The following is a 27,577-nucleotide window of genomic DNA, read 5'->3' on the forward strand; positions in this document are numbered from 1 at the left end:
AATGCAGACTTTTGAATTTGGAAGCTGGCACAACCCCCCTGATCTGAAATATGAGGATATATGGTGATGGGAGTCAGTATCCCATTCTGAAATGGACACAGGGTTTTCCCACTCTGACCCGATATGCACAAATACATTTCTTTAACATGAACCAGGTTTCCAGCCATGCGATTAATTAAACTACATATTTGATTATTTTTTTTTCAACAGGCCTGGTGGAAACAACATATTTGTCGGTCAATTTTCCAAATTGCGACAAAACAAAATACTATAAAAGTTGCCCACTGGGCACAGACGTCAATTCAACATCTAGTTTTGTACGAGATCTTCAGTTTCTTGGCAATTTTTCACGTGGAAAAGCCTTAATTTCTCAGAACAAGAATAGACTGACGTGTTTCAGAAAAAAGGACTTTGTTTCTGGCCATTTTGAGCCTGTAATCGAACCCACAAATGCTGATGCTCCAGATACTCAACTAGTCTAAAGAAGGCCAGTTTTATTGCTTCTTAAATCAGAACAAAAATTTTCAGCTGTGGTAACAAAATTGCAAAAGGGTTTTCTAATGATCAATTAGCCTTTTAAAATGATAAACTTGGATTAGCTAACACAACGTGCCATTGGAACAGAGGAGTGATGGTTGCTGATAATGGGCCTCTGTACACCTATGTAGATATTTCATAAAATATCTGCCGTTTCCAGCTACAATAGTCATTAACAATGTCTACACTGTATTTCTGATCAATTCGATGTTATTTTAATGGACAAAAAAATGGTTTTCTTTAAAAAACAAGGACATTTGTAAGTGACCCCGAACATTTGAATGGTAGTGTGTGTGTGTATATAGACGAGTGATTTATAAATGTATAAACTTGGACATGCCTGCGGGATTGAGCATATTAGGCCTTTTTCAGACAACGCCACTGTCTCAAGGTTCACATACCACTCAGGAAAGGAGAGGGAGGGAGAGTGGGGAGTAAGCGAGCACAAGGTCAATGAGAGAAAGAAGTATGGAGGAAGATGGAGAGAGCAGGGGGCAGTGGTTTCCTGAACTTGGGTTATCAATATTTAACATTGTGCCTGCCTGGTCCCTTCGGGGGATTATATTGCACTTCTGGGCCATGATGTCATGATACTCAGAGAGAGATGGAGGGAGGGAGGGGGAGAGATATCGGAGACTCAGACTGGCCTGTGGCTTTCATCAATGATATAACAATTGACCCAGCAGAGGCTAAAGAGAATGCTGTTGGTCTGTCTGAGTCAAGGGCTGGGGGACAAGGGAGACTGGCTGTGGCTGCTATAGTGGACTGGACATTAGAGTGTGTGAGGTGGAGTGCATCTCTCTCTTTCTCTCTCGTTTTCTTTGATGGGGGCAGGGGAGAGGCAGGCTGGGCTGTCCACTAAAGCTATCACAGGGCTCATAAGGAAGGGGGAGGAACAGAAGAGGCTGCTGCTGCTACAGTATGTGCAGCTGCTCCCAACACAGTCCCCTCTTCCTCTCTTTCTCTTACTTTCCCTCCCTCCTCGATCTTTGTCTCTATCTTCTCACAACATGGAGCCCAACAGTCCTAAGAAGATCCAGTTTTCTGTACCTGTCCGACAGAGTCAGCTGGACCCTCAGGCATCGGAGCATGTAAGTGAAAACATCCACTTCTACATGATATGTTAATAAATGTGATTACCATTATGACATGGTAATGGGACGATATTGTTATGGTGGGCTCGCTGAAAGAGTGTGGGGCTTATCCCTGTGAGACCCAAGCATTTTTGCCCCCCAAAAATTGCAACACTTACAAAATTCCTCCTGCTCTTGCTCAGAATGTTTTCTCAATTTCTTTTTTCTTCTACATAATCACATCGTAAAGACAGGACACACAACAAATTCTACTTAGAAATACATCCGAGTCTACGGAGATGAACTATGTAGTGTTAGACATGGGTTTAGGACCTGTTGCATTTTTGCAACCTGGGAATCTGAGTTAAAAGGACTAGCTCCTCTTGACACTGACTGGCAGAAGAAGCTTTATGTTATGCATGTGTGGGAAACCTGTTTTATGTCATGGACAATGGTGAACTCCTTGAAAGATGAATGGAGGCTTGTTTTCCCCCTTCACTTTCTGGAAGTATTTGTCACAATCTTAGTTTTCTAGACTTTATTGCAATGGCTTAGTGCCTTAAGTGAATATTGCTTGGGGAAAAAGTATAGTGCCAGACTAAACTATTTCCATTGTATCCTTATTTGTCACCATAGTGGTTATAGAAAAATAGCTTCATCCAAAGCTTTGGCCAACCTCTCCCACCCCCCCCCACACCTCCACACCCACCCCTCTCCATAACCTAGACTAGGGATTTTATTGATACTGAACTCTAGTCTATCACTTTGTAAAACATGCACACACAGCAGTGACTGGTGCTTGTTGTCTGTCTCCAGCTATACTCAGAGCCACACTTTAACACCACTTTTCCCTGTCATGTCTCTCTGCCCCATCTCTCTACCCTGTCCTGTCTCTCTGCCCTGTCCTGCTCTACCCTGTCCTGTCCTGACCTGCGACCCTATCCTATCCCGCCCTGTCTTGTCTCTCCCAAACAGATCCGTAAGAGGAGACCTACACCAGCCACCCATGCCATCTATCTTCCACCAGACCTAATTGCAGCAAGTAAGATACTTCTCCTGTGTGAGAAACAGGGTTGGGGTCAATTTAAATTTCATCTCATTCAATTCAGGAAATAGACATTCCAATTGCCCTCAATGAAAAGCAGTGAAAATGGAATTTCGGTAGTTTCCTGTATTGAAATGGAATGTGTGGTCTGAATGTTGCCAAGCTACACTCAGCATGACTCTAAACTGTCATGGAAATGATGTGTGTCTTCATATGACAGTTGTTTGGTTTTTGATTTGTTGTGCTCCTGTTGAGGGTCGTTTGAATTTGGAGACTTTTTGTTTGTTCCCAACTTGCTCATTATTGATAGTGAGAAACACAAACGAGATTTGGCTCGCTCTCATTTATGTAGATCATCTAAGTGTTTTCTTTCAGATCTGTCTGACATTTAACGAAGAGCTGTGGGATATAAAGGAGTTATGTAAACATGGGTTGAATGAGGGCTCGAAGACTTCTTGTGGAGTGTTAAACTATAAGATGTCTGAGGGGGGAATGATGGATAGAGGGTGATCTCAGCCCTTGTGAATGGGAGTAACAAGAAGAGTGTTAAAAAGGAGGTGGCAATGCGAGTGTTTTTATCTTTGTTGTGTCATCATGAAACAGTGAGAGTGGAATCTAACCTTGAGTGAGAGATCCAGAACATGGAGGGTCACAATGTGATATCAGCACAAATACCTTCCCTGTGGCGTCAGCATATGGAGACTGCAACACTGCACAGCTATAGTCACAACACAGCCACAGCTTACAGCTCAGCCTCCAGCACAGCCTGCCACCTAGCCACAGTCACAGCCCATACCCTAGCAGGCTGCAGCACAGTCATAGCAAAGGCTGCCTTGTCCACACTCTGGCCTTCCTCCCCACTGCTTTTGAAAGGTCATAATAGAGTAAGACTGAGAGGACCTGTGCCAAAGAAAGCTCCCCAGGTATAGCTGTGGATGACTCTGAGGCAGGGAGAAGAGACCAGCAGGACCAAATAAGAGATGGTTGGTCTCTAAAAGAGAGTACAGTATCTGTCTGTAATCAAACACTGGTACGTTATTCAGTTCAAACCTGATAGATAGCAGAAATGCAACCTTCAACCACATGACAGACACCAATCTACCAACTATTTCCTTATGTTGCGTCTGGAAGGCAGTGAGATCAGATATTTCTGGCCTCCAGGGTAAAGCTTGGTTCATTAGCCTCATCAACACCCTGTTGGTGACCTTGACCTTTACCCTGTGTGACTTGACTGTGTGATCATGGACAAACATACATCTCCACACACATCGCCCAGCTGCACACCAGATCCCAGCCTGCTGTACAGCCCAGCACAGAAGGCATGCAAAAACCCACCCAGACACACAAACACGCACTGTTCAGGCTGCCCAGTACAGAACAGAAAGGCATGCAAGCAGAGCTCCCAGTCAGGCATCACAGTCATACTCAACATCACGTCACTGAGGGGAACAGGATATGAATGGTTATCATTATCGTTATGTCATGACATGAGATAGTGTTGTTGTATCTGACCGCTGTTCCCCATGTCATAACCTGGCACAGCCTAGCTGGCCACATATCTTACAGCACACGGTTTGATAAATCATCCGTTTGTGTGTGCTTGTGCATTTGTGTGCATGTGAGCATGTGTGTGTTCTGTGAGGTGCTGGGTGGCCTGAACAGTGTGTACGTGTCTGGGTGGATTTTTGCAGGCCTTGCACGCGCGTATGTGCGTGTCTAGAAGAGAGGTTTGATAGATAGGTATGTACAGTGGGGCAAAAAAGTATTTAGTCAGCCACCAATTGTGCAAGTTCTCCCACTTAAAAAGATGAGAGAGGCCTGTAATTTTCATCATAGGTAGTGGAGTGGGACTGTTTGAGGTTGTGGACAGGTGTCTTTTATACTGATAACAAGTTCAAACAGGTGCCATTAATACAGGTAACGAGTGGAGGACAGAGGAGCCTCTTAAAGAAGAAGTTACAGGTCTGTGAGAGCCAGAAATCTTGCTTGTTTGTAGGTGACCAAATACTTATTTTCCACCATAATTTACAAATACATTTATAAAAAATCCTACAATGTGATTTTCTGGATTTTTTTCTCTCATTTTGTCTGTCATAGTTGAAGTGTACCTATGATGAAAATTACAGGCCTCTCTCATCTTTTTAAGTGGGAGAACTTGCACAATTGGTGGCTGACTAAATACTTTTTTGCCCCACTGTACAGGGTGAATTTCTACCCATTGTACTGAATCATCAGTATGAACGTACAGGTTTTATTTATCCCATTGTACTGAATCATCAGTATGAATACACAGGTTTTATTTATCCCATTGTACTGAATCATCTGTATGAACGTACAGGTTTTATTTATCCCATTGTACTGAATCATCTGTATGAACGTACAGGTTTTATTTATCCCATTGTACTGAATCATCAGTATGAACGTACAGGTTTTATTTATCCCATTGTACTGAATCATCAGTATGAATACACAGGTTTTATTTATCCCATTGTACTGAATCATCAGTATAAACACACATGTTTTATTTATCCCATTGTACTGAATCATCAGTATGAACACACAGGTTTTATTTATCCCATTGTACTGAATCATCAGTATGAAGACACAGGTTTTATTTATCCCATTGTACTGAATCATCAGTATGAAGACACAGGTTTTATTTATCCCATTGTACTGAATCATCAGTATAAACACACAGGTTTTATTTATCCCATTGTACTGAATCATCAGTATGAACGTACAGGTTTTATTTATCCCATTGTACTGAATCATCAGTATGAACGTACAGGTTTTATTTATCCCATTGTACTGAATCATCAGTATGAATACACAGGTTTTATTTATCCCATTAGACTGAATCAGCAGTATAAACACACAGGTTTTATTTATCCCATTGTACTGAATCATCAGTATGAACGTACAGGTTTTATTTATCCCATTGTACTGAATCATCAGTATGAATACACAGGTTTTATTTATCCCATTGTACTGAATCATCAGTATGAACACACAGGTTTTATTTATCCCATTGTACTGAATCATCAGTATGAACACACAGGTTTTATTTATCCCATTGTACTGAATCATCAGTATGAACGTACAGGTTTTATTTATCCCATTGTACTGAATCATCAGTATGAACACACAGGTTTTATTTATCCCATTGTACTGAATCATCAGTATGAACACACAGGTTTTATTTATCCCATTGTACTGAATCATCAGTATGAACACACAGGTTTTATTTATCCCATTGTACTGAATCATCAGTATGAAGACACAGGTTTTATTTATCCCATTGTACTGAATCATCAGTATGAACGTACAGGTTTTATTTATCCCATTGTACTGAATCATCAGTATGAACACACAGGTTTTATTTATCCCATTGTACTGAATCATCAGTATGAACACACAGGTTTTATTTATCCCATTGTGCAGAGGAAGGGAAAGGGTTGGTACTGTTAATTGATGGAGGGTGTGCTGGCCCATATTCTCCTCAGAGAGTTTTTGGCAGACGGTAAGGGGTGTTCTTGGATGCGTCCCAAATAGCACCATATTCCCTTTATAGTGCATTACTATTGACCAGGGCCCATAAGGATCTGGTCAAAGGTAGTGCACCATGTAGAGAGTAGGGTGCTATTTGGGACGTTCCTGTTTGACAAACTAGCTAACCCAAATCTACTGGGTGGCAATTAAATTGTCTGACAGAAGCCAGTCGCAGGACCTTCATCCAGGAGCCAGCTTTAGAGGCATTACATAGTCAGAATGTATGAATGTGTGTGTTTTACATCACAGACCCACCCTTTCATTTTATCCATTGATTTCTTTATCCTTGGCTGGGTGCATGTATTTCTGTCTCCTCAGTGCCAGGTCTGTGTTTTATGGCAGGCGTAGGTAACCACTGCCAATGTGACAGCTCTGTTCCCACCATGACCCTGGTTCCATCCCTCCTTCCATCTCTCCATTCCTCTATCCCTCTATTCTCTATGTCTCCATGGGCGTATGGACAGTTTCCTCCAGCCTAGTTGTCTTGCCAAACTCTTTGCTTAGATGATAGTATTATGCTATCTGGCCTTTTACCATTACATTATCCTGAGAGATCCCATTGGGAGCTACTGGCTGTGTGCTGTGAATGAGAATGGATGGTGTAGTGTAGTCGAGTGAAACTCGTTTTGCTCAACTCTGTCTGTGTATGTGGGCTGCATACTGTAGGTGGTGTGCGTGGGACCCTATTCATTCACAGCCATTATTTCAGCTACAAGCAGCTCTTTGTCTTGCTGATATTTCCCTGTGAATGTCATCCAAACTGTGTCTCTTGGAGAGAGGCCACTTCTGAAGGTTAATACTGAACCTTACTGTAGTGTTGTGTCTCTGGATTATTGGGTGTCCTGAATCAGAATTTTATCATTGAGAACCAGATGTGTTATCAAGATATTTTGAGCTGCAGTGCCCATGGCTTTAATTGAACACTCTCCCTAACAGAGATAATGTGTGAAACCCATGGACCTGGAAATAGCTAATACAAGACTCTCCCTCTGGCCATTTTAGCTTTTTATAAGGCTCACTGTTGATTTGCCATCAGCTCTTCAACTCTCTCCTCTTGTGTAAAAACAGCTGGTCATTTTCCTTGGACGCAGACCCAGTAGTATGAATGGTGTCCTATAACAGTGGCTGGATTGAAGGGTGTCACAGAGGATGTATAGTGTTATAGATGCATTGTAAAGTGTCATAGCAGCCTTACATGACCCCAGGGAATGCCAGTGCACTTTTCCCCTGCCCACTACAGCGGAGACTATGACGTCATCACCCTCCCATGCCCGTAGGCTTGATGGTCCGAGACACACTGACTTCATTCAGCTATTGTTGTGAGGTGATGTGTTATATGGTAGTAACATGCTGATAATGTGTTCCACATGTTTTGCTGCTGCCTTTAGTTTATGTACTGTGTTGGCCTTAGAATACAACATAGGCCTACAGTACAAGGTTGAATTTTTGTCCAATACATATCATGTGTTCTGCATGTTTAGCTGTTTGTAGTCACATCCAATGCTTGTCTGTTGTTCCGTGCCATTCAAACAACACCCGTGGTCATGTTAATGTGCTCCACATGTTTTGATGTCAGTTCATGTACAGTGCCTTGCGAAAGTATTCGGCCCCCTTGAACTTTGCGACCTTTTGCCACATTTCAGGCTTCAAACATAAAGATATAAAACTGTATTTTTTTGTGAAGAATCAACAACAAGTGGGACACAATCATGAAGTGGAACGACATTTATTGGATATTTCAAACTTTTTTAACAAATCAAAAACTGAAAAATTGGGCGTGCAAAATTATTCAGCCCCTTTACTTTCAGTGCAGCAAACTCTCTCCAGACGTTCAGTGAGGATCTCTGAATGATCCAATGTTGACCTAAATGACTAATGATGATAAATACAATCCACCTGTGTGTAATCAAGTCTCCGTATAAATGCACCTGCACTGTGATAGTCTCTGAGGTCCGTTAAAAGCGCAGAGAGCATCATGAAGAACAAGGAACACACCAGGCAGGTCCGAGATACTGATGTGAAGAAGTTTAAAGCCGGATTTGGATACAAAAAGATTTCCCAAGCTTTAAACATCCCAAGGAGCACTGTGCAAGCGATAATATTGAAATGGAAGGAGTATCAGACCACTGCAAATCTACCAAGACCTGGCCGTCCCTCTAAACTTTCAGCTCATACAAGGAGAAGACTGATCAGAGATGCAGCCAAGAGGCCCATGATCACTCTGGATGAACTGCAGAGATCTACAGCTGAGGTGGGAGACTGTCCATAGGACAACAATCAGTCGTATATTGCACAAATCTGGCCTTTATGGAAGAGTGGCAAGAAGAAAGACATTTCTTAAAGATATCCATAAAAAGTGTCATTTAAAGTTTGCCACAAGCCACCTGGGAGACACACCAAACATGTGGACGAAGGTGCTCTGGTCAGATGAAACCAAAATTTAACTTTTTGGCAACAATGCAAAACGTTATGTTTGGCGTAAAAGCAACACAGCTCATCACCCTGAACACACCATGCCCACTGTCAAACATGGTGGTGGCAGCATCATGGTTTGGGCCTGCTTTTCTTCAGCAGGGACAGGGAAGATGGTTCAAATTGATGGGAAGATGGATGGAGCCAAATACAGGACCATTCTGGAAGAAAACCTGATGGAGTCTGCAAAAGACCTGAGACTGGGACGAAGATTTGTCTTCCAACAAGACAATGATCCAAAACATAAAGCAAAATCTACAATGGAATGGTTCAAAAATAAACATATCCAGGTGTTAGAATGGCCAAGTCAAAGTCCAGACCTGAATCCAATCGAGAATCTGTGGAAAGAACTGAAAACTGCTGTTCACAAATGCTCTCCATCCAACCTCACTGAGCTCGAGCTGTTTTGCAAGGAGGAATGGGAAAAAAATTCAGTCTCTCGATGTGCAAAACTGATAGAGACATACCCCAAGCGACTTACAGCTGTAATCGCAGCAAAAGGTGGCGCTACAAAGTATTAACTTAAGGGAGCTGAATAATTTTGCACGCCCAATTTTTCAGTTTTTGATTTGTTAAAAAAGTTTGAAATATCCAATAAATGTCGTTCCACTTCATGATTGTGTCCCACTTGTTGTTGATTCTTCACAAAAAAATACAGTTTTATATCTTTATGTTTGAAGCCTGAAATGTGTCAAAAGGTCGCAAAGTTCAAGGGGGCCGAATACCTTCGCAAGGCACTGTACAGTGTTGGCCACAGAGAACTACATACAGATGTAGGATCTTAATTTAATCTACAGTCCCAGTCAAAAGTTTAGACACTCCTACTCATTCAAGGGTTTTTCTTAATTTTTTACTATTTTCTACATTGTAGAATAATAGTAAAGACATCAAAACTATGAAATAACACACATGGAATCATATAGTAACCAGAAAAGTGTTAAACAAATCAAAATATGTTTTATTTTAGATTATTCAAAGTATCCACCCTTTGCCTTGATGACAGCTTTGCACACTCTTGGCATTCTCTCAACCAGATTCACCTGGAATGTTTTTCAAACAGTCTTGAAGGACTTCCCACATATGCTGAGCACTTATTGGCTGCTTTTCCTTCACTCTGCGGTCCAACTCATCCCAAACCATCTCAATTGGGTTGAGGTCGGGTGATTGTGGAGGCCAGGACATCTGATGCAGCACTCCATCACTCTCTTTCTTGGTCAAATAGCCCTTACACAGTGGGGACCACACATGCAGAGATTATCCGTTCACCTACTCTGCGTCTCACAAAGACACGGCGGTTGGAACCAACAATCTCACATTTGGACTAATGTCCATTGCTCATGTTTCTTGGCCCAAGCAAGTCTCTTCTTATTATTGGTGTCCTTTAGTAGTGGTTTCTTTGCAGCAATTCAACCATGAAGGCCTGATTCACACAGTCTCCTCTGAACAGTTGATTTTGAGATGTGTCTGTTACTTGAACTCTGAAACATTTATTTGGGCTGTAATTTATGAGGCTGGTAACTAATGAACTTATCCCATGCAGCAGAGGTAAATCTCTGTCTTCCTTTCCTGTGGCGGTCCTCATGAGAGCCAGTTTCATCATAGCACTTGATGGTTTTTGTGACTGCACTTGAAGAAACTTTCAAAGTTCTTGAAATTTTCCGTATTGACTAACCTTCATGTCGTGAAGTAATGTTGGACTGTCATTTCTCTTGGCTTATTTGAGCTATTTGAGTTTTTGCCATAATATGGATTTGGTCTTTTACCAAATAGGGCTATCTTCTGTATACCACCCCTACCTTGTCACAACACAACTGATAGGCTCAAACGCATTTAAGAAGGAAAGAAATTCCACAAATTTACAAGGCACACTTGTTAATCGAAATGCATTCCAGGTGACTACCTCATGAAGCTGGTTGAGAATGTGCAAATATGTTCTCAAGGCAAAGGCTGGCTACTTTGAAGAATCTCAAATATAAAATACAGTACTGTTAAAAGGTTTGGCGTCACTTATAAATTATTATTATTATTTTTTTATATATATTTTTTTTTGTCCATTAAAATAACATGAAATTGATTAGAAATACAGTGTAGACATTGTTAATGTTGTAAATTACTATTGTAACTGGAAACTGCTGATTTCCTATGAAATATCTAGACAGGCGTACAGAGGCCCATTATCAGCAACCATCACTCCTGTGTTCCAATGGCATGTTGTGTTAGCTCGTCCAAGTTTATAATTTTAAAAGGCTAATTAACAATGTCTACACGGTATTTCTGTTCAATGTTATCTTATTTTAATGGACAAAAAATGTGCTTTTCTTTCAAAAACAAAGACATTTCTAAGTGACCCCAAACTTTTGAACGGTAATGTTTATTTAGATTTGTTTAACACTTTCTTTCATTACTACATGATTCCATATGTACCATTTCATAGTTGTGATGTCTTATACAATGTTGAAAATATAAAAAATAAAGAAAAACCCTGGAATGATGAGTAGGTGTGTCTAAACCTCTGACTGGTACTGTATATTGTCACGGCAAAACAATCCTGCAGCAACAGGATTTGAACGTTTAGTCGAAAATGTTGCTTGATCGCGGTTAGGCTATTAGCTGGTCAAAGGTAGGATACAGAAAAACATGCAATACTCTTAACATATCCATGTGTTAGTGTGGGTTTTCAGTGAGCTTATGGAAATCACAAAGCTCATCTGCATTTCCTGAGGTGCAGAAAAATTATTAGCAGCAAAAGAGTGATCAAAGTAAGATCCAGCATCTGTATAATACAGGGCTCGTCATGCTATTCATTCAACAAAATAGTCATGTTAATGTGGTTCACATGTTTGTGCTGTCTTCCGTTTATGCAAATGTGATGGAGCTGAATTCAGTCTGGATTTTCAGGCTACGTCTGTTGTCCAGTGCCATTCATTCAATAACTTATTGAATTATTGGTGTTTTGCTCCAGCTGTGATCATGGTGATATGAATCACCCCTGGTTGAATTTCTAAGATCAATTTCAATTCAGAGAAACGTCAATGGAGGGGAAGTTAGAGCAAAACAAAGCCATTACAGCCGGAGGTTAGCAGTGATCTGGACACTGAACCATAAACTCTCTCAGCCATGAGCTCATCATGATGAACATTACAGCTCCCCCACTGTAGTCACATCACACAGGTGAAATACAATGTTCCAACAGAACCTCAGCACACAGATTCTAACCAAGGGTTGAGTAATTGCTCCTTTTTTGGGGCGACAGGTAGCCTAGTGGTTAGAGCGCTAGTTCAGTAACCGAAAGGTTGCTGGATCGAATCCCCAAGCTGAGGTAAAAATGTGTCATTCTGCCCCTGAGCAAGGCAGCCCCCCGCACCTCTCTGATTCAGAGGGGTTGGGTTGAATGCATTGTTGTACAGCTGACTAGGTATCCCCCTTTCCTTTTTTAAGGCTGACAATTTTAGCTAAACTGACAAATGTACTATAACTCATGTCTGCTTTTCTCTCACACAGATGACAAGCAGACTACAAGTCATCAAGGAGAGGTAGTTCACTCTGTTTACCTTGCTCTGTTTAAAAGCAGAAATAAAAGTCAAAGAACAACATTATCAGGATGCTCCCTAGCAGCAGTCTATGGTTCTATGAGGTGGCATGTCTATCTGATGCAGTTGTCATTGATTACCTGAGATGGCCTGGCTCCTGAAATAGCTTCAGTGAAATGGGATCTCTGCTTGTTGTTTCTCATGCGTTTATTTTTTTTCCCCTCCATCTCTCTACACCAGACCCAGAGTACAGGGACATCTCCCGCTCAGAGAAAACACAGCGTCTACACTCCGCCCACCATGAAAGGTACAGGTCGTCACTCACACCATTTTTTTCAACACAAACCTTTGCATTTACAAACTCTGCCGTCAAGACAGCACAGGTGACATTGGTTCATATTCTCCTTTTATTCTGGAGAGTAGGAAACACTGGGTGTATTGTCTGTGGTCAGCATTATATTTAAACAGAGCCCACTGAAGCGTGTGACAGAGTAACTGCTTGCTGACTCATAGAGGTAGCTATTTCCTGGAAAGGCCATGGCTACTCTCTATATATACATCTACATTAGATATTGATTGATTGAGAGTTATATCATCCTCCTGTTATAAGACTCTCAAATGGATAGTCAGATAGTGCACAAAGAGAGCTACGCCATCCCATCCCTCAAATGGATAGTCACTAGTCAGGTGGTGCAACAAGGACTATGGGCACAAAATAAACTCATTTGAACACAGCAGCCTATTCTTGGTCCAATTAGATAGCAACTATATTATTGTAATAATTATTGCAGTTTTCATTACACATTTGTCTTGTTAATTAGGGGGTGGATTAGAATATATCCAACATGGCCAAACAATATCCAATGGCCAAAAGCCTTTAGGCTCAATGGCCTTGAATTCAGTTGAATGCTGAATATGCTCCAGTTCAGAGCACAGCAGGAGACCACTTTCTGTTGTAACAGATGGTCAAATAAATGAAATGCCCAGTCCAATCAAAAACATGATTTCTGTATTTTATATATTTCCATACTATGAGGTTGGAATAATACTATGAAATTGTGAAAATTATGATAATGCCATTTTAGTGTAAGCGCTGTTCAAATCATCAAGTCAAATTTTATTAGTCAGATGCTTTGTAAACAACAGGTGTAGAGACTAACAGTGAAATGCTTCCTTATGGGACCTTTCCAACAATGCAGAGAGAAGATAATAGAAAAGTAATAACAAAGTAATAATAGATACACAATGAGTAATGATAACCTGGCGACATACAACGGGTATCAGTACTGAGTCCATATGCGGTAATTGAGGTAGATATGTACATATAACTAGGAATAAAGTGACTAGGCAACAGGATAGATCAACAGTAGCAGTAGCAGGGTGGCAGATAGTCTTGCAGTTAAGAGCGTTGGGATGGTCACTGGTTCGGATCACTGAGCTGACTGGGTGAAATATCTGTCGATGTGCCCTTGCGCAAGGCACTTAACCCTAATTACTCCTGTAAGTCACTCTGGATAAATGTCTGCTAAATGAATAAAAGGTTTTTAAAAATAATAATAATAATTATAGTCTGGTTAACAATTTAACTAACTATTTAGCAGTCTTATGGCTTGGTGGTAGATGCTGTCAGGATCCTGTTTGTTCCAGACTTGGTGCATCTGTACTGCTTGCCGTGTGGTAGCAGAGAGAACAGTCTATGACTTGGGTGGCTGGAGTCTGACAATTGTTAGGGCCTTCCTCTGACACCGCCTGGTAGAGAGATCCTGGATGGCAGAGAGCTCGGCCCCTGTGATGTACTGGGCAATTCGCACTACCCTCTGTAGCGTCTTGCCAAGCAGTTGCCATACCAAGTAGTGATGCAGCTAGTCAAGATGCTCTCAATGGTGCAGCTGTAGAAATGTTAGAGGATCTGAGGGCCCGAGCCAAATCTTTTCAGCCTCCTGAGGGGGAAGAGGCGTTGTCGTGCCCTCTTTACGACTGTGTTGGTGTGTTTAGACCATGATAGATCCTTAGTTATATGGACACAGAGGAACGTTGATGTGAGTGGGGGCGTGCTTGGCCCTCAAATTTCCTGTAGTCCACGATCAGCTCTTTATCTTGCTGACATTGAGGAAGAGGTTGTTGTCCTGGCACCACACTGCCAGGTCTCTGACCTTCTCTCTATAGGCTGTCTCATTGTCTTATGGGGTTAGGCCTACCACCGTTGTGTCATCAGCAAACTTAATGATGGTGTTGGAGTCATGCAGTTGTGAACAGGGAGTACAGGAGGGGACTAAGCACGCACCTCTGAGTGGCCCCGTGTTGAGGGTCAGCGTGGCGGATGTGTTGTTGCCTACCATCACCACCTTGGGGCGGCCCGTCAGGAAGTCCAGGATCCAGTTGTAGAGGGAGGTGTTCAGTCCCAGGTACCTGAGTGATGAGCTTTGAGGGCACTATTATGTTGAACCCTGAGCTTTAGTCATAGGTGTTCATCTTGTCCAAGTGGGAGAGGGCAGTGTGGAGTGCAATATAAATTGTGTCATCTGTGGATCTGTTGGCGGGGGGGTATGCAAATTGGAGTTGGTCCAGGGTGTCTGGTATGATGGTGTTGATGTGAACCATGACCAGACTTTCAAAGCATTGGCTTCTTGGGCACAGGGATTATGGTGGTCTGTTTGAAACATGTAGGTATTACAAACTGGGTCAGGGAGAGGTTGAAAATGTTAGGGAAGACATTTGCCAGCTGGTCAGCGCAAGCTCTGAGTAAGCGTTCTGGTAATCCTTGTGAATGTTAACCTGTTTAATGGTCTTACCCACATCGGCTTTGGAGATTGAAAAACCGCCTGAAATTTCAGTGACATCACCATGTGGTAAATTAATTAAATCGACTAATAAGAGTTCCAAACCTGTATGCCAATAACAGCTAATTTTCTGTTTTCCCCTCCCCACACAAACCCTCCGACAGAGAAATTGCTCTTTGCTAAGAAGCTTTTTTGTTTATTTTTACGATTTGAATTGAAAATGATTACAGTATGGTAATAACCATACCTAGAAAGTACCTAGAAATGATCTGATATTGAGATAAAAATGGCTGCATTGGACCTTTTAAAGTGAAGTATTATAGCACCATTTATTTAGGTTCCATACTGTGTGTCCACAGACTGCTCTAGAGGCCATGGTGAGGACAGAGACAGCCTGCCTCCTACCAGACTGGCCAAGACTCACACAGACACGCTGGCCCTAGCAGAGGAGCTATCAGGGGCCCTGCCACGACTGGCAGACACACCGAGGCGCAAAGACACCCCCTACCAGCACCAGCCTCCCTTCATTCCAGGTAAGGCCCTCACAGCAACACACTGTACCTGATATGAAAGTCTAGTCGAACTGGACTGTAGCTTATGTGGAAGGCTACAGTCAAATAATGTGGGCCTGGCTCAGGTTCGTGTTGTTTCCTTTACAGAACATGTAAAGCTGCAGATACAGCTCACCACTGTGGTTGAGGTTGTGAGGGCGAATCAGTTCACACTGTCAAATCTAGTTGGTCACACTACTGTCAATGACTTGATGTTGGTCATAGTTAACGGATATAGACCAAAGCGTTTAAAGATCTCCATACACATGGACGTCTTCTCTGTGCTGTTGCTTAGCTGCAGGGATGAGTGTTCCAGCCACCTTAACAGATGGTCTGGTCACAGGACAGATTACATTTGACCACTGTGCTGACACAAACAGCATCATACTTGCACACGCACACACACACCATCATCATCCTCTGTAGCGTATTGTGTGTGCCTGTGTGAGGAGCTGTTAGAACATACTGCGACTGTTTCTTAGTTATTGATCTCTCTGATATGACCCTACAGCACTCTGTCTGTCCAATTCCCAGGGGTCAAGCTGCTTAAGAGCAAATCAAAGATCTCCTTCCCTGAGGAAGAAGAGAAGGAGGAGGAAGAAGATACCAAGAAGAAGTAGGATCCAAAGTGAAGCGTGAGGAGCAGACAAAACTGTTGGCCATGTTTCTGATGGTTCACACACATGAATGGGTAATGAACTCTTGGTAAGAGATGATGCTAAACTATCAGGTTATCATTTCTAACCTGGGAATCCATTTTATTCAGCCATGCGTTGTTGAGATCAATAAAGGACAATGTCATTAATTTGTCTGTACTGTATCTCAAACTCTTAGTTGGTTATGTATGGTTAATTATTGTTAGATATTGTAATAAGAGAGTATATATGAACAGCAATACTGGCTGTTATGCAGTGAAAATATATCTGAACATATACAGATTTTTGTTTGTTTTCTTTAAACAGAAAACAACAATGCATCTCATTGTGTCTGTCTCATCATGTAAAAACATATTTCACATAGATTGACTTGATATTTTTGTAGTATTTTATACAGAAACTGGGCTAGGTATGAATTGTTAGACTTGTTTACCACTCTAAGGTACTGCACAAACAAAGGAGTCCTACAATTTATTTGATTTATTTCGCTCAATGGTGTTTGGAGTGTCTGAGTCCTATCCTATGAAAGGCTGATGCATTGCACATGTGACCAAATAATAAAGTTCATTCTTGAATGAACTGTTGGCAAAACCTGTACATTTCAGATGTCTAACGCATTGTGGACCTATAGTGTAGCAGAGAAACATCACCTGCAAATAATGCCAAACCCTCTCAATTTCAGGCAGGATTATTTTAGTAGGCTAATTGTTATCTCAAATTAATCGTGGGAAGATTTCATAACACAAAATAAAACATTTTTCTCTTACATGTAGTCAGTGTATTTATTGTGTCAAACAGAGAGGGTGTACGTTAACTACATTACAATGGGAAAGGAATAAAACAGCACCCCCAAGTGGGTAATATTAGGCACTGCACAACCAATCATACTGAGTGTGTGTAGCTGTCGGCAACCATTCCAGTTCTACTCTAGGGTAAAATATGTTTGTCTAGCATGAGATCAAGAGAGAACACACACTGTTGCAATTAAGAACCGTGATCGTCCTAGTGTACCATACAAACCCATCTGAAAGAGAAGAGAGAATGAATATAAACACAAACTACTTGTGGTGCAAAGAGGAGCAAGAAGATCCCCATCTTTAATAAATAACAATACAATAACAGACTGGAAATAAAATCAATCAGAACAAATTTACAATAAAAAAAGCTAACAAACAAATATGGTGAATCAGGGGCGGCACACAATTGGCCCAGTGTCGTTAGGGTTTGGCCGGGATAGGCCATCATTGTAAATAAGAATTTGTTCTTAACTGTTACATGAAGGTAAAGTAGAATACAAATCAGGAAGTGGCAGCATTGTTGGGTAGCTTATCAGAATCAAGGGCTCTGAAGAGACTCCTCCCCTGACTCAAGGACTGCCCCAGGGCCTGCTCCTGCAAGCAACAACAGTTACCATGACAACACAGAATCACACAGCTGTAACCTTGACAACCTTCCACTCCGCAGTTCTCTCTTGGACACTTGGTCACAGATCGTTGTGACTGACAATACGATTCTAGAGATGAGAGAAATACTACATAGCTATAGCCTACGGACAGGACACAGAATTATAAAAAGACATGACATTGGTAGGTTTCACTGTGATATTGTACTGTGTTCTGTTACGTTGTACTACATTATGTTGCATTTGTTGTATTGTGTCATGTATCATATCGCTAGCTAACATTCCTACCGTTCCATGGTAGGCGTTCAGGAGAGATGGAACCAGGTGATGTTGTCTCTTTATCCTCACACGTGGACAGAGAACTGTGAGGATGGTGGTCCAGCTCTGAGTCCTCCTGGGAAGAGTTATTGGAGTTTGTGTTGTTCATCAGTTCATTGAAGGGCTCTGATTGGAGCTCCTGGCTGTGTCTCTCAGGGCTGGTGTGAGTCAATGTAACCTCTGTTTTCATCTGGGACTCCTCCATCTCCTCTGGGTCAGTGTTCAACTCAGCTCGCTCTTTACTCGCCAACTCTGAGGAAACGAGAACACAAGCAAAAAGAACATCTAATGTCATACATAGACTTATGACAATGTAAAGAACATAACACTGAAATAAGGAAAGGTATTCAGGAGACTGAAGAAGACAAGGAAGAAAAAGATGAAGAAGAGCAACAACAAAAAGACAACTATACCTTGTACAGAGAGCTCCTTCCATCGGTCTTTGTTGTGTTGGATGACCTCTGCCAATGTGTGTCTGACCCGTTTCAGGTCGATGCCAGTCAGGCTATAGTCTGTAGTGAGCCCCTGGTCAACCCCCTGGCTGGATCCTCGGCCACTATGTTTCTGGACTGACTCTACCACCGTCACCGACCCACTACCCGTCAAACTGAGCAACAGAATAGAAACACAGTCTAGTCTGTCAAATACATGACACCGACTCCTTGTGAGGCTGTCCTAATATAGACATCAATTAAATAGAACAGAAAATACTGGAGTAAGACTTGGTTGCTTATTCCACAACTTTGATCGACCATACAGACTGAAGATCGAGAAAGTGGTAAGCCTACTGATGCATGTTGATTCTGTCAGACATGTTAAACTGGGAAAACTGGGATTTCAAATCAATCAAACAAATGTATTTATAAAGCCCTTCTTACATCAGCTGATGTCACAAAGTGCTGTACAGAAACTCAGCCTAAAACCCCAAACAGCAAGCAATGCAGGTGAAGAAACAGGGTTGCTAGGAAAAACTCCCTAGAAAGGCCAGAACCTAGGAATAAACCTAGAGAGGATCCAGGCTATGAGGGGGGCCAGTCCTCTTCTGGCTGTGCCGGGTGGAGATTATAACAGAACATAGCCAAGATGTTCAAATGTTCATAGATGACCAGCAGGGTCATAGTGTGTATAATATTAGGAATGTGTCCCACCTTGACCTGCGTACGCCAGTGTCATGTGACTTTAAGGTATCCTCTATTAGAGGGGTAATGATCTTCTCGGTCGTGTCCACCAACACAGAGAATGTGGGTTCCACTATGAAGTCAATGAACCCTGCGAGACAGACAAACATTTGAGAAGAAAATCAGGCATGACTCGCTCACACTGAAGATTATAGTTTTCAGAGAAACAGGAGTAAAAAATGTGTGTGTGATGTAACAATAATTTATGAAGACAGGCAGTGTAGATTCCCATGCTTTATCATATCAAGGGAAAAATATTAAATACTTTCTCAAATGTCCACATGGTGGCCCATTTGAGCTATGGCCTGTCGGAGAATACAAACCCATCCTGAATGAAACCGCTCACAGTGAGGCCAATAACAGGGTGTGATGCTCACCTATTTGTGACTGTGCGATCATGGTAGCTTTACGATCACACAGAGGAGAGAATGGCAGCCCTAACTCAACCTCTTTATCGCCCTGTAAGAAATCAACAACACCAGCCTTGGTAACCATACCAATGTAGAATGGCAGGTTACTGTATACTGTAGCATTATGTACTACAATACCCATAATGCTCTGTATAACATAACCAGTTCATCCGAGTGAAGATATCCCTGAAGCTATCAGAATGGTGTCCCATTTCCTTAACAATACAAGTTTAATTAGGATTGGATACATACAGAATACAGTGCTGAAACACTCAAGTTTCCCTCTTCCATGGTTTCTGTCAGTGACTACACACTGTAGTGGTGGGACTATGTTGGTACTGTACCTGTCGGAAGAACTCCTCCATCAGGGCCTGTGTCCATCGGTAGTGCAGCTTCCAGGCCTTGGCTGGGTGACTGATGTCAGCTGCATGCAGCATCAGAGATAGGGCTTTAGCCTTGTCTACTCTGTAGATACAACGGTACATCAGCTAACACACAAAATTATACACTGAGAAAGAGTGACGCACTCACACACACAAACATATAGGACTGAAGGCACGTTCTAGGGCGCGTTCTCAGAGCATGCGCAGAACAGCTGGCAGGCATATTCACTGTAATTTTCAACCTCTTCTTGTCCCTGTCTGTAATTCCCACATGTTTTAAGATGACCACAGTCATCCCTGTTCCTAAGAACTCTAAGGCTTCACACCCCAATGATTACTGCCCTCTAGCTCTCACATCTGTAATCATGAAGTGCTTTGAGAGGCTGGTTATGGCACTCATTAACTCCACCATCCTAGACCCACTCCAATTTGCATTCCGCCCCAACAGATCCATTGACGCAATCTCAATTGCTCTCCACATTGCCCTCACCCACCTAGATAAGAGGAATACCTATGTGAGAATGCTGTTTATTGACTACAGCTCAGTGTTCAACACCATTATCCCCTCCAAGCTCGTCACCAAGCTTAGGACTCTGGGTCTGAACGCCTCCCTCTGCAACTGGATCCTGGACAATCTGATGGGCCGACACCAGGTGGGGAGGGTAGTCAACATCACCTCCACCACGTTGAGCCTTAACACAGGGGCGCCACAAGGGTGTGTGCTTAGTCCTCTCTTGTACTCCCTTTTCACCCACGAATAACTCCAAAACCATTATCAAGTTGCTTTCGACACGACGTTGGTAGGCCTACAGGGAGGAGGTCAGTGACCTGACAGTGTTGTGCTGAAGCAACAACCTCTCCCTCAACATCACCAAAACCAAGGAGCTGATTATGGACTACAGGAAACGGGGGGACGAGCATGCTCCCATCCACGTCGACGGGGCGGCAGTGGAGCATGTAGACAGCTTCAAGTTCCCAAGTGTGCAAATCACTAAAGACTTAAAATGATCCAAACACACACGTGCAGTCGTGAAGAAGGCATGACAGTGCCTCTTCCCTCTCAGGAGGTTGAAAAGGTTTGGAATGGGCCCTCAAATCCTGAAAAGGTTCTACAGCTGCACCATTGAGAGCATATTGACTGGCTGCATCACTGCTTGGTATGGCAACAGCACCGCCCATCAATCGCATGGCGCTACAGAGGGTTGTGTGGACAGCCAATACATCACTGGGCCGAGCTCTCTGCCATCCAGGACCTCTGTATCAGGCAGTGTGAAAAGAAAGCCCGGAAATGGTCAAAGACCCCAATCACCTTAGCCATAGACTATTTTCTCTGCAGCCGCATGGCAAGAGGTACTGACACCAACAGGCTCTTGAACAGCTTCTATCCCTAAGCAATACGACTGATAAATAGCAAACAAAATAGCTACATGGACCGAGTTTACCTTGTATCTATATTGAGCGTTGCACACTCACAGGGCCCTACACACTCAAACTGTCACTCAAACGCACACACACAAACACTCGCTCCATAATTTACTCACTCACACATAATATGCACATACATTATACTGACTCTACACACCCACTCACATGCAAGCTACTGCTAATCATTATCCTGTCGCCTAGTCACCTTACCCCTATACATATCTACCTCTATCACACCTGTATCCCTGCACATTGGCTCCCGAGTGGCCTAAGGAACAGCGGTCTAAGGAACTGCATCTCAGTGCTAGAGGTGTCACTACACTACTACACTACTATTCCAGGCTGTATCACAACCGACCGTGATTGGGAGTCCCATAGGGCGGTGCACAATTGTCCCAGTGTCGTCCGGGTTTGGCCGTCATTGTAAATAAGAATTTGTTCTTAACTGACTTGCCTAGTTAAATAAATGTTAAATACAAAAAACATGAACATACACTATGGTATAGGAACTGACTTTTTAAAATATTTCCTGTACTGTTTATAGTATGCTTACTTTGTATTTCTTATTCTTATTTCTCATGTTAGTTTTTTCTAGTATTATATTGTTCATGATTATTGCATTGTTGGGCTTTGAGTTTGCAAGAACGGCATTTCACTGTACTTAAAAACTTGAAAGAAAGGCATGGTCCAGAGAGCCAGGGTTAAGGGTAAGGGTTCAGAGGTTAGGGGTCATAGGTCAGGGTCCAGAGACAGTCCACTCACCCCTCAGGCTGCTGCAGGGCGTTCCTCATGCTTTTGATCTGCTGGAAATGGCAGGACATGTCTGTACTCATCACCATCTCAATCACCAGGGTCCGCAGCTCTCTGACAAACACAGACAGGTTAGAGAGATGGCAGGACGTCTGTACTCATCACCATCTCAATCACCAGGGTCCGCAGCTCTCTGACAGACACAGACAGGTTAGAGAGATGGCAGGACGTCTGTACTCATCACCATCTCAATCACCAGGGTCTGTAGCTCTCTGACAGACACAGACACAGACAGGTTAGAGAGATGGCAGGACGTCTGTACTCATCACCATCTCAATCACCAGGGTCCACACATCTCTGAAAACACAGGAAAACAGAGTCCGTTTCCACCTAGCCTCCACTCCAGCTGGTCTTGGATTCTCCAGGACAAGAACACAGTGTGATGTCTAGCACCACTTCCACTTCCAACAACATCAAGCATAGCATTTCTTTACAGTACCTAATGATGAATGTGAGCCTATGGGACTTTCCATAATCACTGATAGACTGAATGTGAAATAGTTTATATAATAGTCTTGTGTTGACATTCAATTGTATTAGTCACATACGCCGAAAACAACAGATGTAGACCTTAGTGAATGTTTACTTACAAGCCCCTAACCAACAACACAGTTTAAAAAATATGAATAAGAATAAGAAAAGGAACAAGAAATTAAAGAGCAGCAGTAAAATAACAATAGCGAGACTATATACAGGAGGTACCGGTACAGAGTCAATGTGCGGGGGGGGGGGGTCACCGGTTAGTCGAGATAATTGAGGTAATATGTACATGTAGGTTATTAAAGTGACTATGCATAGATAATAACAGAGAGTAGCAGCTGCGTGAAAGACGGGGTGGGGGGGGGCAATGCAAATAGTCTGGGTAGCCACTTGATTAGATGTTGCTACCTACCCTTACCAACTGGGGATGGCCCATCAGGAAGACCAGGATCAAGTTGCAGAGGGAGGTGTTTAGTCCCAGGGTTCCTAGCTTATTGATGAGTTTTGAGGGCACTATGGTGTTGAACGCTGAGCTGTAGTCAATGAATAACATTCCCACATAGGTGTTCCTTTTGTCCAGGTGGGAAAGGGCAGTGTGGAGTGCAATAGAGACGGCATCATCTGTGGGTCTGTTAGAGCGGTATGCAAATTGGAGTGGGGCTAGGGTTTCTGGGATAATGGTGTGGATGTGAGGCATCCCCAGCCTGTCAAAGCACATCATGGCTACAGACGCGAGTGCTACGGGTTGGTATTCATTTAGGCAGGTTACCTTAGCGTTATTGTGCACAGGGACTATGGTGGTCTGCTTAAAACATGTTGGTATTATAGACTCAGACAGGGAGAGGTTAAAAATGTCAATGAAGACACTTGCCAGTTGGTCAGCACATGCTTGCAGTACAAGTCCTGGTAATCCGTCTGGCCCTGCGGTCGTGTGAATGTTGACCTGTTTAAAGGTCTTACTCACATCGGCTGCGGAGAGAGTGATCACACAGTCGTCCGGAACAGCTGGTGCTCTCATCCATGTTTCAGTATTATTTGCTTCGAAGCGAGCCTAGAAGTAGTTTATCTCGTCTGGTAGGCTCGTGTCAGCTCTCGGCTGTACTTCCCTTTGTAGTCTGAAATGGTTTGCAAGCCCTGACACATCCGACGAGCATCGGAGCCGGTGTAGTACGATTCAATCTTAGTCCTGTATTGACACTTTGCCTGTTAGATTGTTCCTCCGGAGTGCATAGCGGGATTTCTTATAAGCTTCCGTGTTAGAGTCCCACTCCTTGAAAGCGGCAGCTCTAGCCTTTAGCTCTGTGCGGATGTTGCCTGTAATCCTGCTTCTCGTTGGGGTATGTACAGTGGAGGGAACAAGTATTTGATACACTGACGATTTTGCAGGTTTTCCTACTTACAAAGCATGTAGAGGTCTGTAATTTTTATCATAGGTACACTTCAACTGCCTATTGTCCTGTAGCCCATCCCAGCCTTGTGCAGGTCTACAATTTTATCCCTGATGTCCTTACACAGCTCCCTGGTCTTGGCTATTGTGGAGAGGTTGGAGTCTGTTTGATTGAGTGTGTGGACAAGTGTCTTTTATACAAGTAACGAGTTCAAACAGGTGCAGTTAATACAGGCACTGAGTGGAGAACAGGAGGGCTTCTTAAAGAAAAACTAACAGGTCTGTGAGAGCCGGAAATCTTACTGGTTGGTAGGTGATCAAATACTTATGTCATGCAATAAAATGCAAATTAATTACTTAAAAATCATACAATGTGATTTTCTGGATTTTTGTTTTAGATTCCGTCTCTCACAGTTGAAGTGTATCTATGATACAAATTACAGACCTCTACATGCTTTGTAAGTAGGAAAACATGCAAAATCAGCAGTGTATCAAATACTTGTTCTCCCCACTGTACGTACGGTCACTGTGGGGACGACGTCATCGATGCACTTATTGATGAAGCCAATGACTGATGTGGTGTACTCCCCAATGCCATCGGAAGAATCCCGGAACATATTCCAGTCTGTTCTAGCAAAATAGACCTGTAGCTTAGCATCTGCTACATCATTTGTAAATGTCTCCGTGTGTGGAGTACAGGTGGTCTAGAGTTTTTTTTCTGCTCTGGTTGCACATTTAAATGCTGATAGAAATTTGGTAAAACGGATTTAAGTTTCCCTGCATTAAAGTCCTCGGCCACTAGGAGCGCTGCCTCAGTGAGCGTTTTCCTGTTTGCTTATGACGGAATACAGCTCATTGAGTGCGGTCTTAGTGCCAGCATCGGTCTGTGGTGGTATGTAGACAGCTATGGAAATTACAGATAAACTCTCTAGGTAGATAGTGTGGTCTACAGCTTATCATGAAATACTCTACCTCAGGTGAGCAAAACCTCAAGACTTCCTTAGATATCGTGCACCAGCTGTTGTTTACAAATATACTTAGTCCGCCCCCCCCTCCCCTCTTGTCTTACCAGACATAGCTGATCTATCCTGCCGATACAGACTATGTTGATAATGATGTCGTTCAGCCACGACTCCGTGAAGCATAAGATATTACAGTTCATAATGTCCCGTTGGTAGTTTAATCTTCCGCGTAGGTCGTCGATTTTATTTTCCAATGATTGCATGTTAGCTAGTAGGACGGAAGGGGGTGGGGGTTTATTCGATCGCCTATGAATTCTCAAAAGGCAGCCCGACCTCCGTCCTCTTTTTCTCCATCTTCTCGTCACACAAATGACAGGGATTTAGGCCTGACATGCCACACCACACCACATTCGCATCCAAACCTAAAGTAAAGGCTAAGTATCTAGGTTATGTTACAGTACTAGCCCCTTCGTTCTTTGAAGTGGTGATCTCAATCTCTTAATCAAATGTATATTATAAAGCACTTTTGACCTTCTTAACTCACCGCCAGTCATCTTTTGACAGGTTGACCAGTATGTTCATCTCATCCTCTTGCATAAGTCTGTACGCAGCACTGACATGGTGGTTCTCCAGGACTGACCGGTCGTTGTACAGGATGGCCACCTCTGACCTGGAGAGAGGAAGAGAAGGGGAAAGAGAAGGTGTGGATCACCGTGTGATTAGTCATTGTGCTGCATGGCGGTTCCCAGGCAAGATTACTTTACCAGGTAGCCAACCTGTATGGCAACAGTAACTAGCAAGCAAAACTGGTTGAAATTATTTATTTTCAACCAGTTTAGAAATTACAACAGCGATTATGATACGATAGCGATGGTGGATATTTGAGATGGGGTGGCAGGTAGCCTAGCGAAAGGTTGCTTGTTTGAATCCCCGAGCCGACAAGGTGCACATTCTGTTGATGTGCCCCTGAGCAAGGCACTTTACCCTAATTGCTCCTGTAGGTCACTCTGGATGACTAAAATGTAAATGTGATGGTAGCGAAATGAGAATTCCAGATTTTCCTAATGCAGAACAGGGCCACATCAGAAAGTAGTTGTTCTGAGACAAATAATATTTTATTTATTTTTCTAAATTGTATTATAAGTAAAATCAGAAAAACTAAATGACAGTTACTAGTACATTACTCCAGTGCTAGGGCAGTTAGTAGTACTTTACTCCAGTGCTAGGACAGTTTGTAGTACTTTACTCCAGTGCTAGGACAGTTAGTAGTACTTTATTCCAGTGCTAGGACAGTTAGTAGTACTTTACTCCAGTGCTAGGACAGTTAGTAGTACTTTATTCCAGTGCTAGGACAGTTAGTAGTACTTTACTCCAGTGCTAGGACAGTTAGTAGTACTTTATTCCAGTGCTAGGACAGTTAGTAGTACTTTATTCCAGTGCTAGGACAGTTTGTAGTACTTTACTCCAGTGCTAGGACAGTTAGTAGTACTTTATTCTAGTGCTAGGACAGTTAGTAGTACTTTACTCCAGTGCTAGGACAGTTAGTAGTACTTTATTCCAGTGCTAGGACAGTTAGTAGTACTTTACTCCAGTGCTAGGACAGTTAGTAGTACTTTATTCCAGTGCTAGGACAGTTAGTAGTACTTTATTCCAGTGCTAGGACAGTTAGTAGTACTTTATTCCAGTGCTAGGACAGTTAGTAGTACTTTACTCCAGTGATATGACAGTTAGTAGTACTTTACTCCAGTGCTAGGGCAGTTTGTAGTACTTTACTCCAGTGCTAGGACAGTTTGTAGTACTTTATTCCAGTGATAGGACAGTTAGTAGTACTTTACTCCAGTGCTAGGACAGTGGGTAGTACTTTATTCCAGTGCTAGGACAGTTAGTAGTACTTTATTCCAGTGCTAGGACAGTTAGTAGTACTTTACTCCAGTGCTAGGACAGTTTGGAGATTGAAAATAATCAGAGAGGGAAAGTTTACTAAATACCTTCATTGTCCATTTCACAACAACCCCTCATTTCTAAAATACGAGTAGCCTTTCTGATCAATTTCTATTAGACTAGAGAGTCATGCAGAGGTAATGAAGGGTTTAAACTAAAGGGCTCCTCTCTCCCTCTGCTATCCCTTATCACTGAGGTCAGTGCTGCAATTTTGAGTATTCTCATTGTGCACTTCATTTTAATGGGTTCTTTAAATGGGTGCCTTCACTTAAATGGGCTCTTTATATGGCCATGTTCCCTTAAGGCTCCATTGGCATTCATTAGTCAGGGTCAGACTGACTGCACTGTCTGTCTGTCTAGGAGGCAAAAGCTGTACAATACAAGGAAATCTTTAGTTTAACATTAGTATTGGTAGTATGGAATTAATAAAAATGGAAATAAATAATATGTCCATTAGGTACAGTAGCTAAGTGTTCAGGAATTCAGGAATAAAAATGCCTACTGAAAGAAGCAGAAGTTTGCACCGTTCGTAGAAAACTTTGGAAGAATACTGACACACACCTGGTCTGAATGTGAAAGTTGTTGGTTGTCCCAGTGTGTTCAAAGTCATGGATAGCTGCAGCAAACACCATGGCTAGGATGTCCAGTTCAGTGAGCCAGTGCTAGAGAGACAGAGAGTAAATGTAAC

At 42.6% G+C, this 27,577-nt stretch overlaps 2 protein-coding genes across 4 annotated transcripts in view; one reads left to right on the forward strand and one right to left on the reverse strand.

Moving 5' to 3' along the window:
* The first annotated feature begins 1,201 nt into the window (after positions 1–1,201).
* LOC139406081 (protein phosphatase 1 regulatory subunit 1B-like) lies at positions 1,202–16,959 on the forward strand. Its single transcript, XM_071148548.1, has 6 exons — positions 1,202–1,628; positions 2,586–2,652; positions 12,178–12,209; positions 12,447–12,513; positions 15,346–15,519; positions 16,072–16,959. The coding sequence occupies exons 1-6, from the start codon at positions 1,362–1,364 to the stop codon at positions 16,155–16,157; spliced, it is 693 nt and encodes a 230-aa protein (XP_071004649.1). The 5' UTR covers positions 1,202–1,361; the 3' UTR covers positions 16,158–16,959.
* A 296-nt stretch (positions 16,960–17,255) lies between these two features.
* Positions 17,256–27,577, reverse strand: part of LOC139401755 (dual specificity calcium/calmodulin-dependent 3',5'-cyclic nucleotide phosphodiesterase 1A-like) — a 61,429-nt gene continuing 51,107 nt past the window's right edge. For all 3 annotated transcript variants that reach the window (XM_071145743.1, XM_071145748.1, XM_071145744.1), the window contains 9 exons: positions 27,451–27,551; positions 25,493–25,618; positions 22,072–22,173; positions 19,846–19,966; positions 19,469–19,550; positions 19,062–19,182; positions 18,327–18,520; positions 17,884–18,165; positions 17,256–17,584 (listed from right to left, as the gene is read on the reverse strand). In XM_071145743.1, coding sequence (XP_071001844.1) covers positions 17,529–17,584; positions 17,884–18,165; positions 18,327–18,520; positions 19,062–19,182; positions 19,469–19,550; positions 19,846–19,966; positions 22,072–22,173; positions 25,493–25,618; positions 27,451–27,551 — 1,185 coding nt within the window. In that variant the 3' untranslated portion in view covers positions 17,256–17,528. The remainder of the gene's footprint in view (positions 17,585–17,883; positions 18,166–18,326; positions 18,521–19,061; positions 19,183–19,468; positions 19,551–19,845; positions 19,967–22,071; positions 22,174–25,492; positions 25,619–27,450; positions 27,552–27,577) is intronic.

This window comes from Oncorhynchus clarkii, chromosome 3 (assembly GCF_045791955.1).
Source record: "Oncorhynchus clarkii lewisi isolate Uvic-CL-2024 chromosome 3, UVic_Ocla_1.0, whole genome shotgun sequence".
In the NCBI taxonomy this organism is placed as follows: Eukaryota; Metazoa; Chordata; class Actinopteri; order Salmoniformes; family Salmonidae; genus Oncorhynchus; species Oncorhynchus clarkii.

Bases quoted from the DNA above. Each gene is read 5' to 3' on its own strand.
- LOC139406081 (XM_071148548.1), top strand. From the start codon at position 1,362: ATGGGGGCAGGGGAGAGGCAGGCTGGGCTGTCCACTAAAGCTATCACA. The intron at 2,653-12,177 runs GTAAGATACTTC...TCTCTCACACAG, and splicing joins ACCAGACCTAATTGCAGCAA to ATGACAAGCAGACTACAAGT. The intron at 12,210-12,446 runs GTAGTTCACTCT...TCTCTACACCAG, and splicing joins CTACAAGTCATCAAGGAGAG to ACCCAGAGTACAGGGACATC.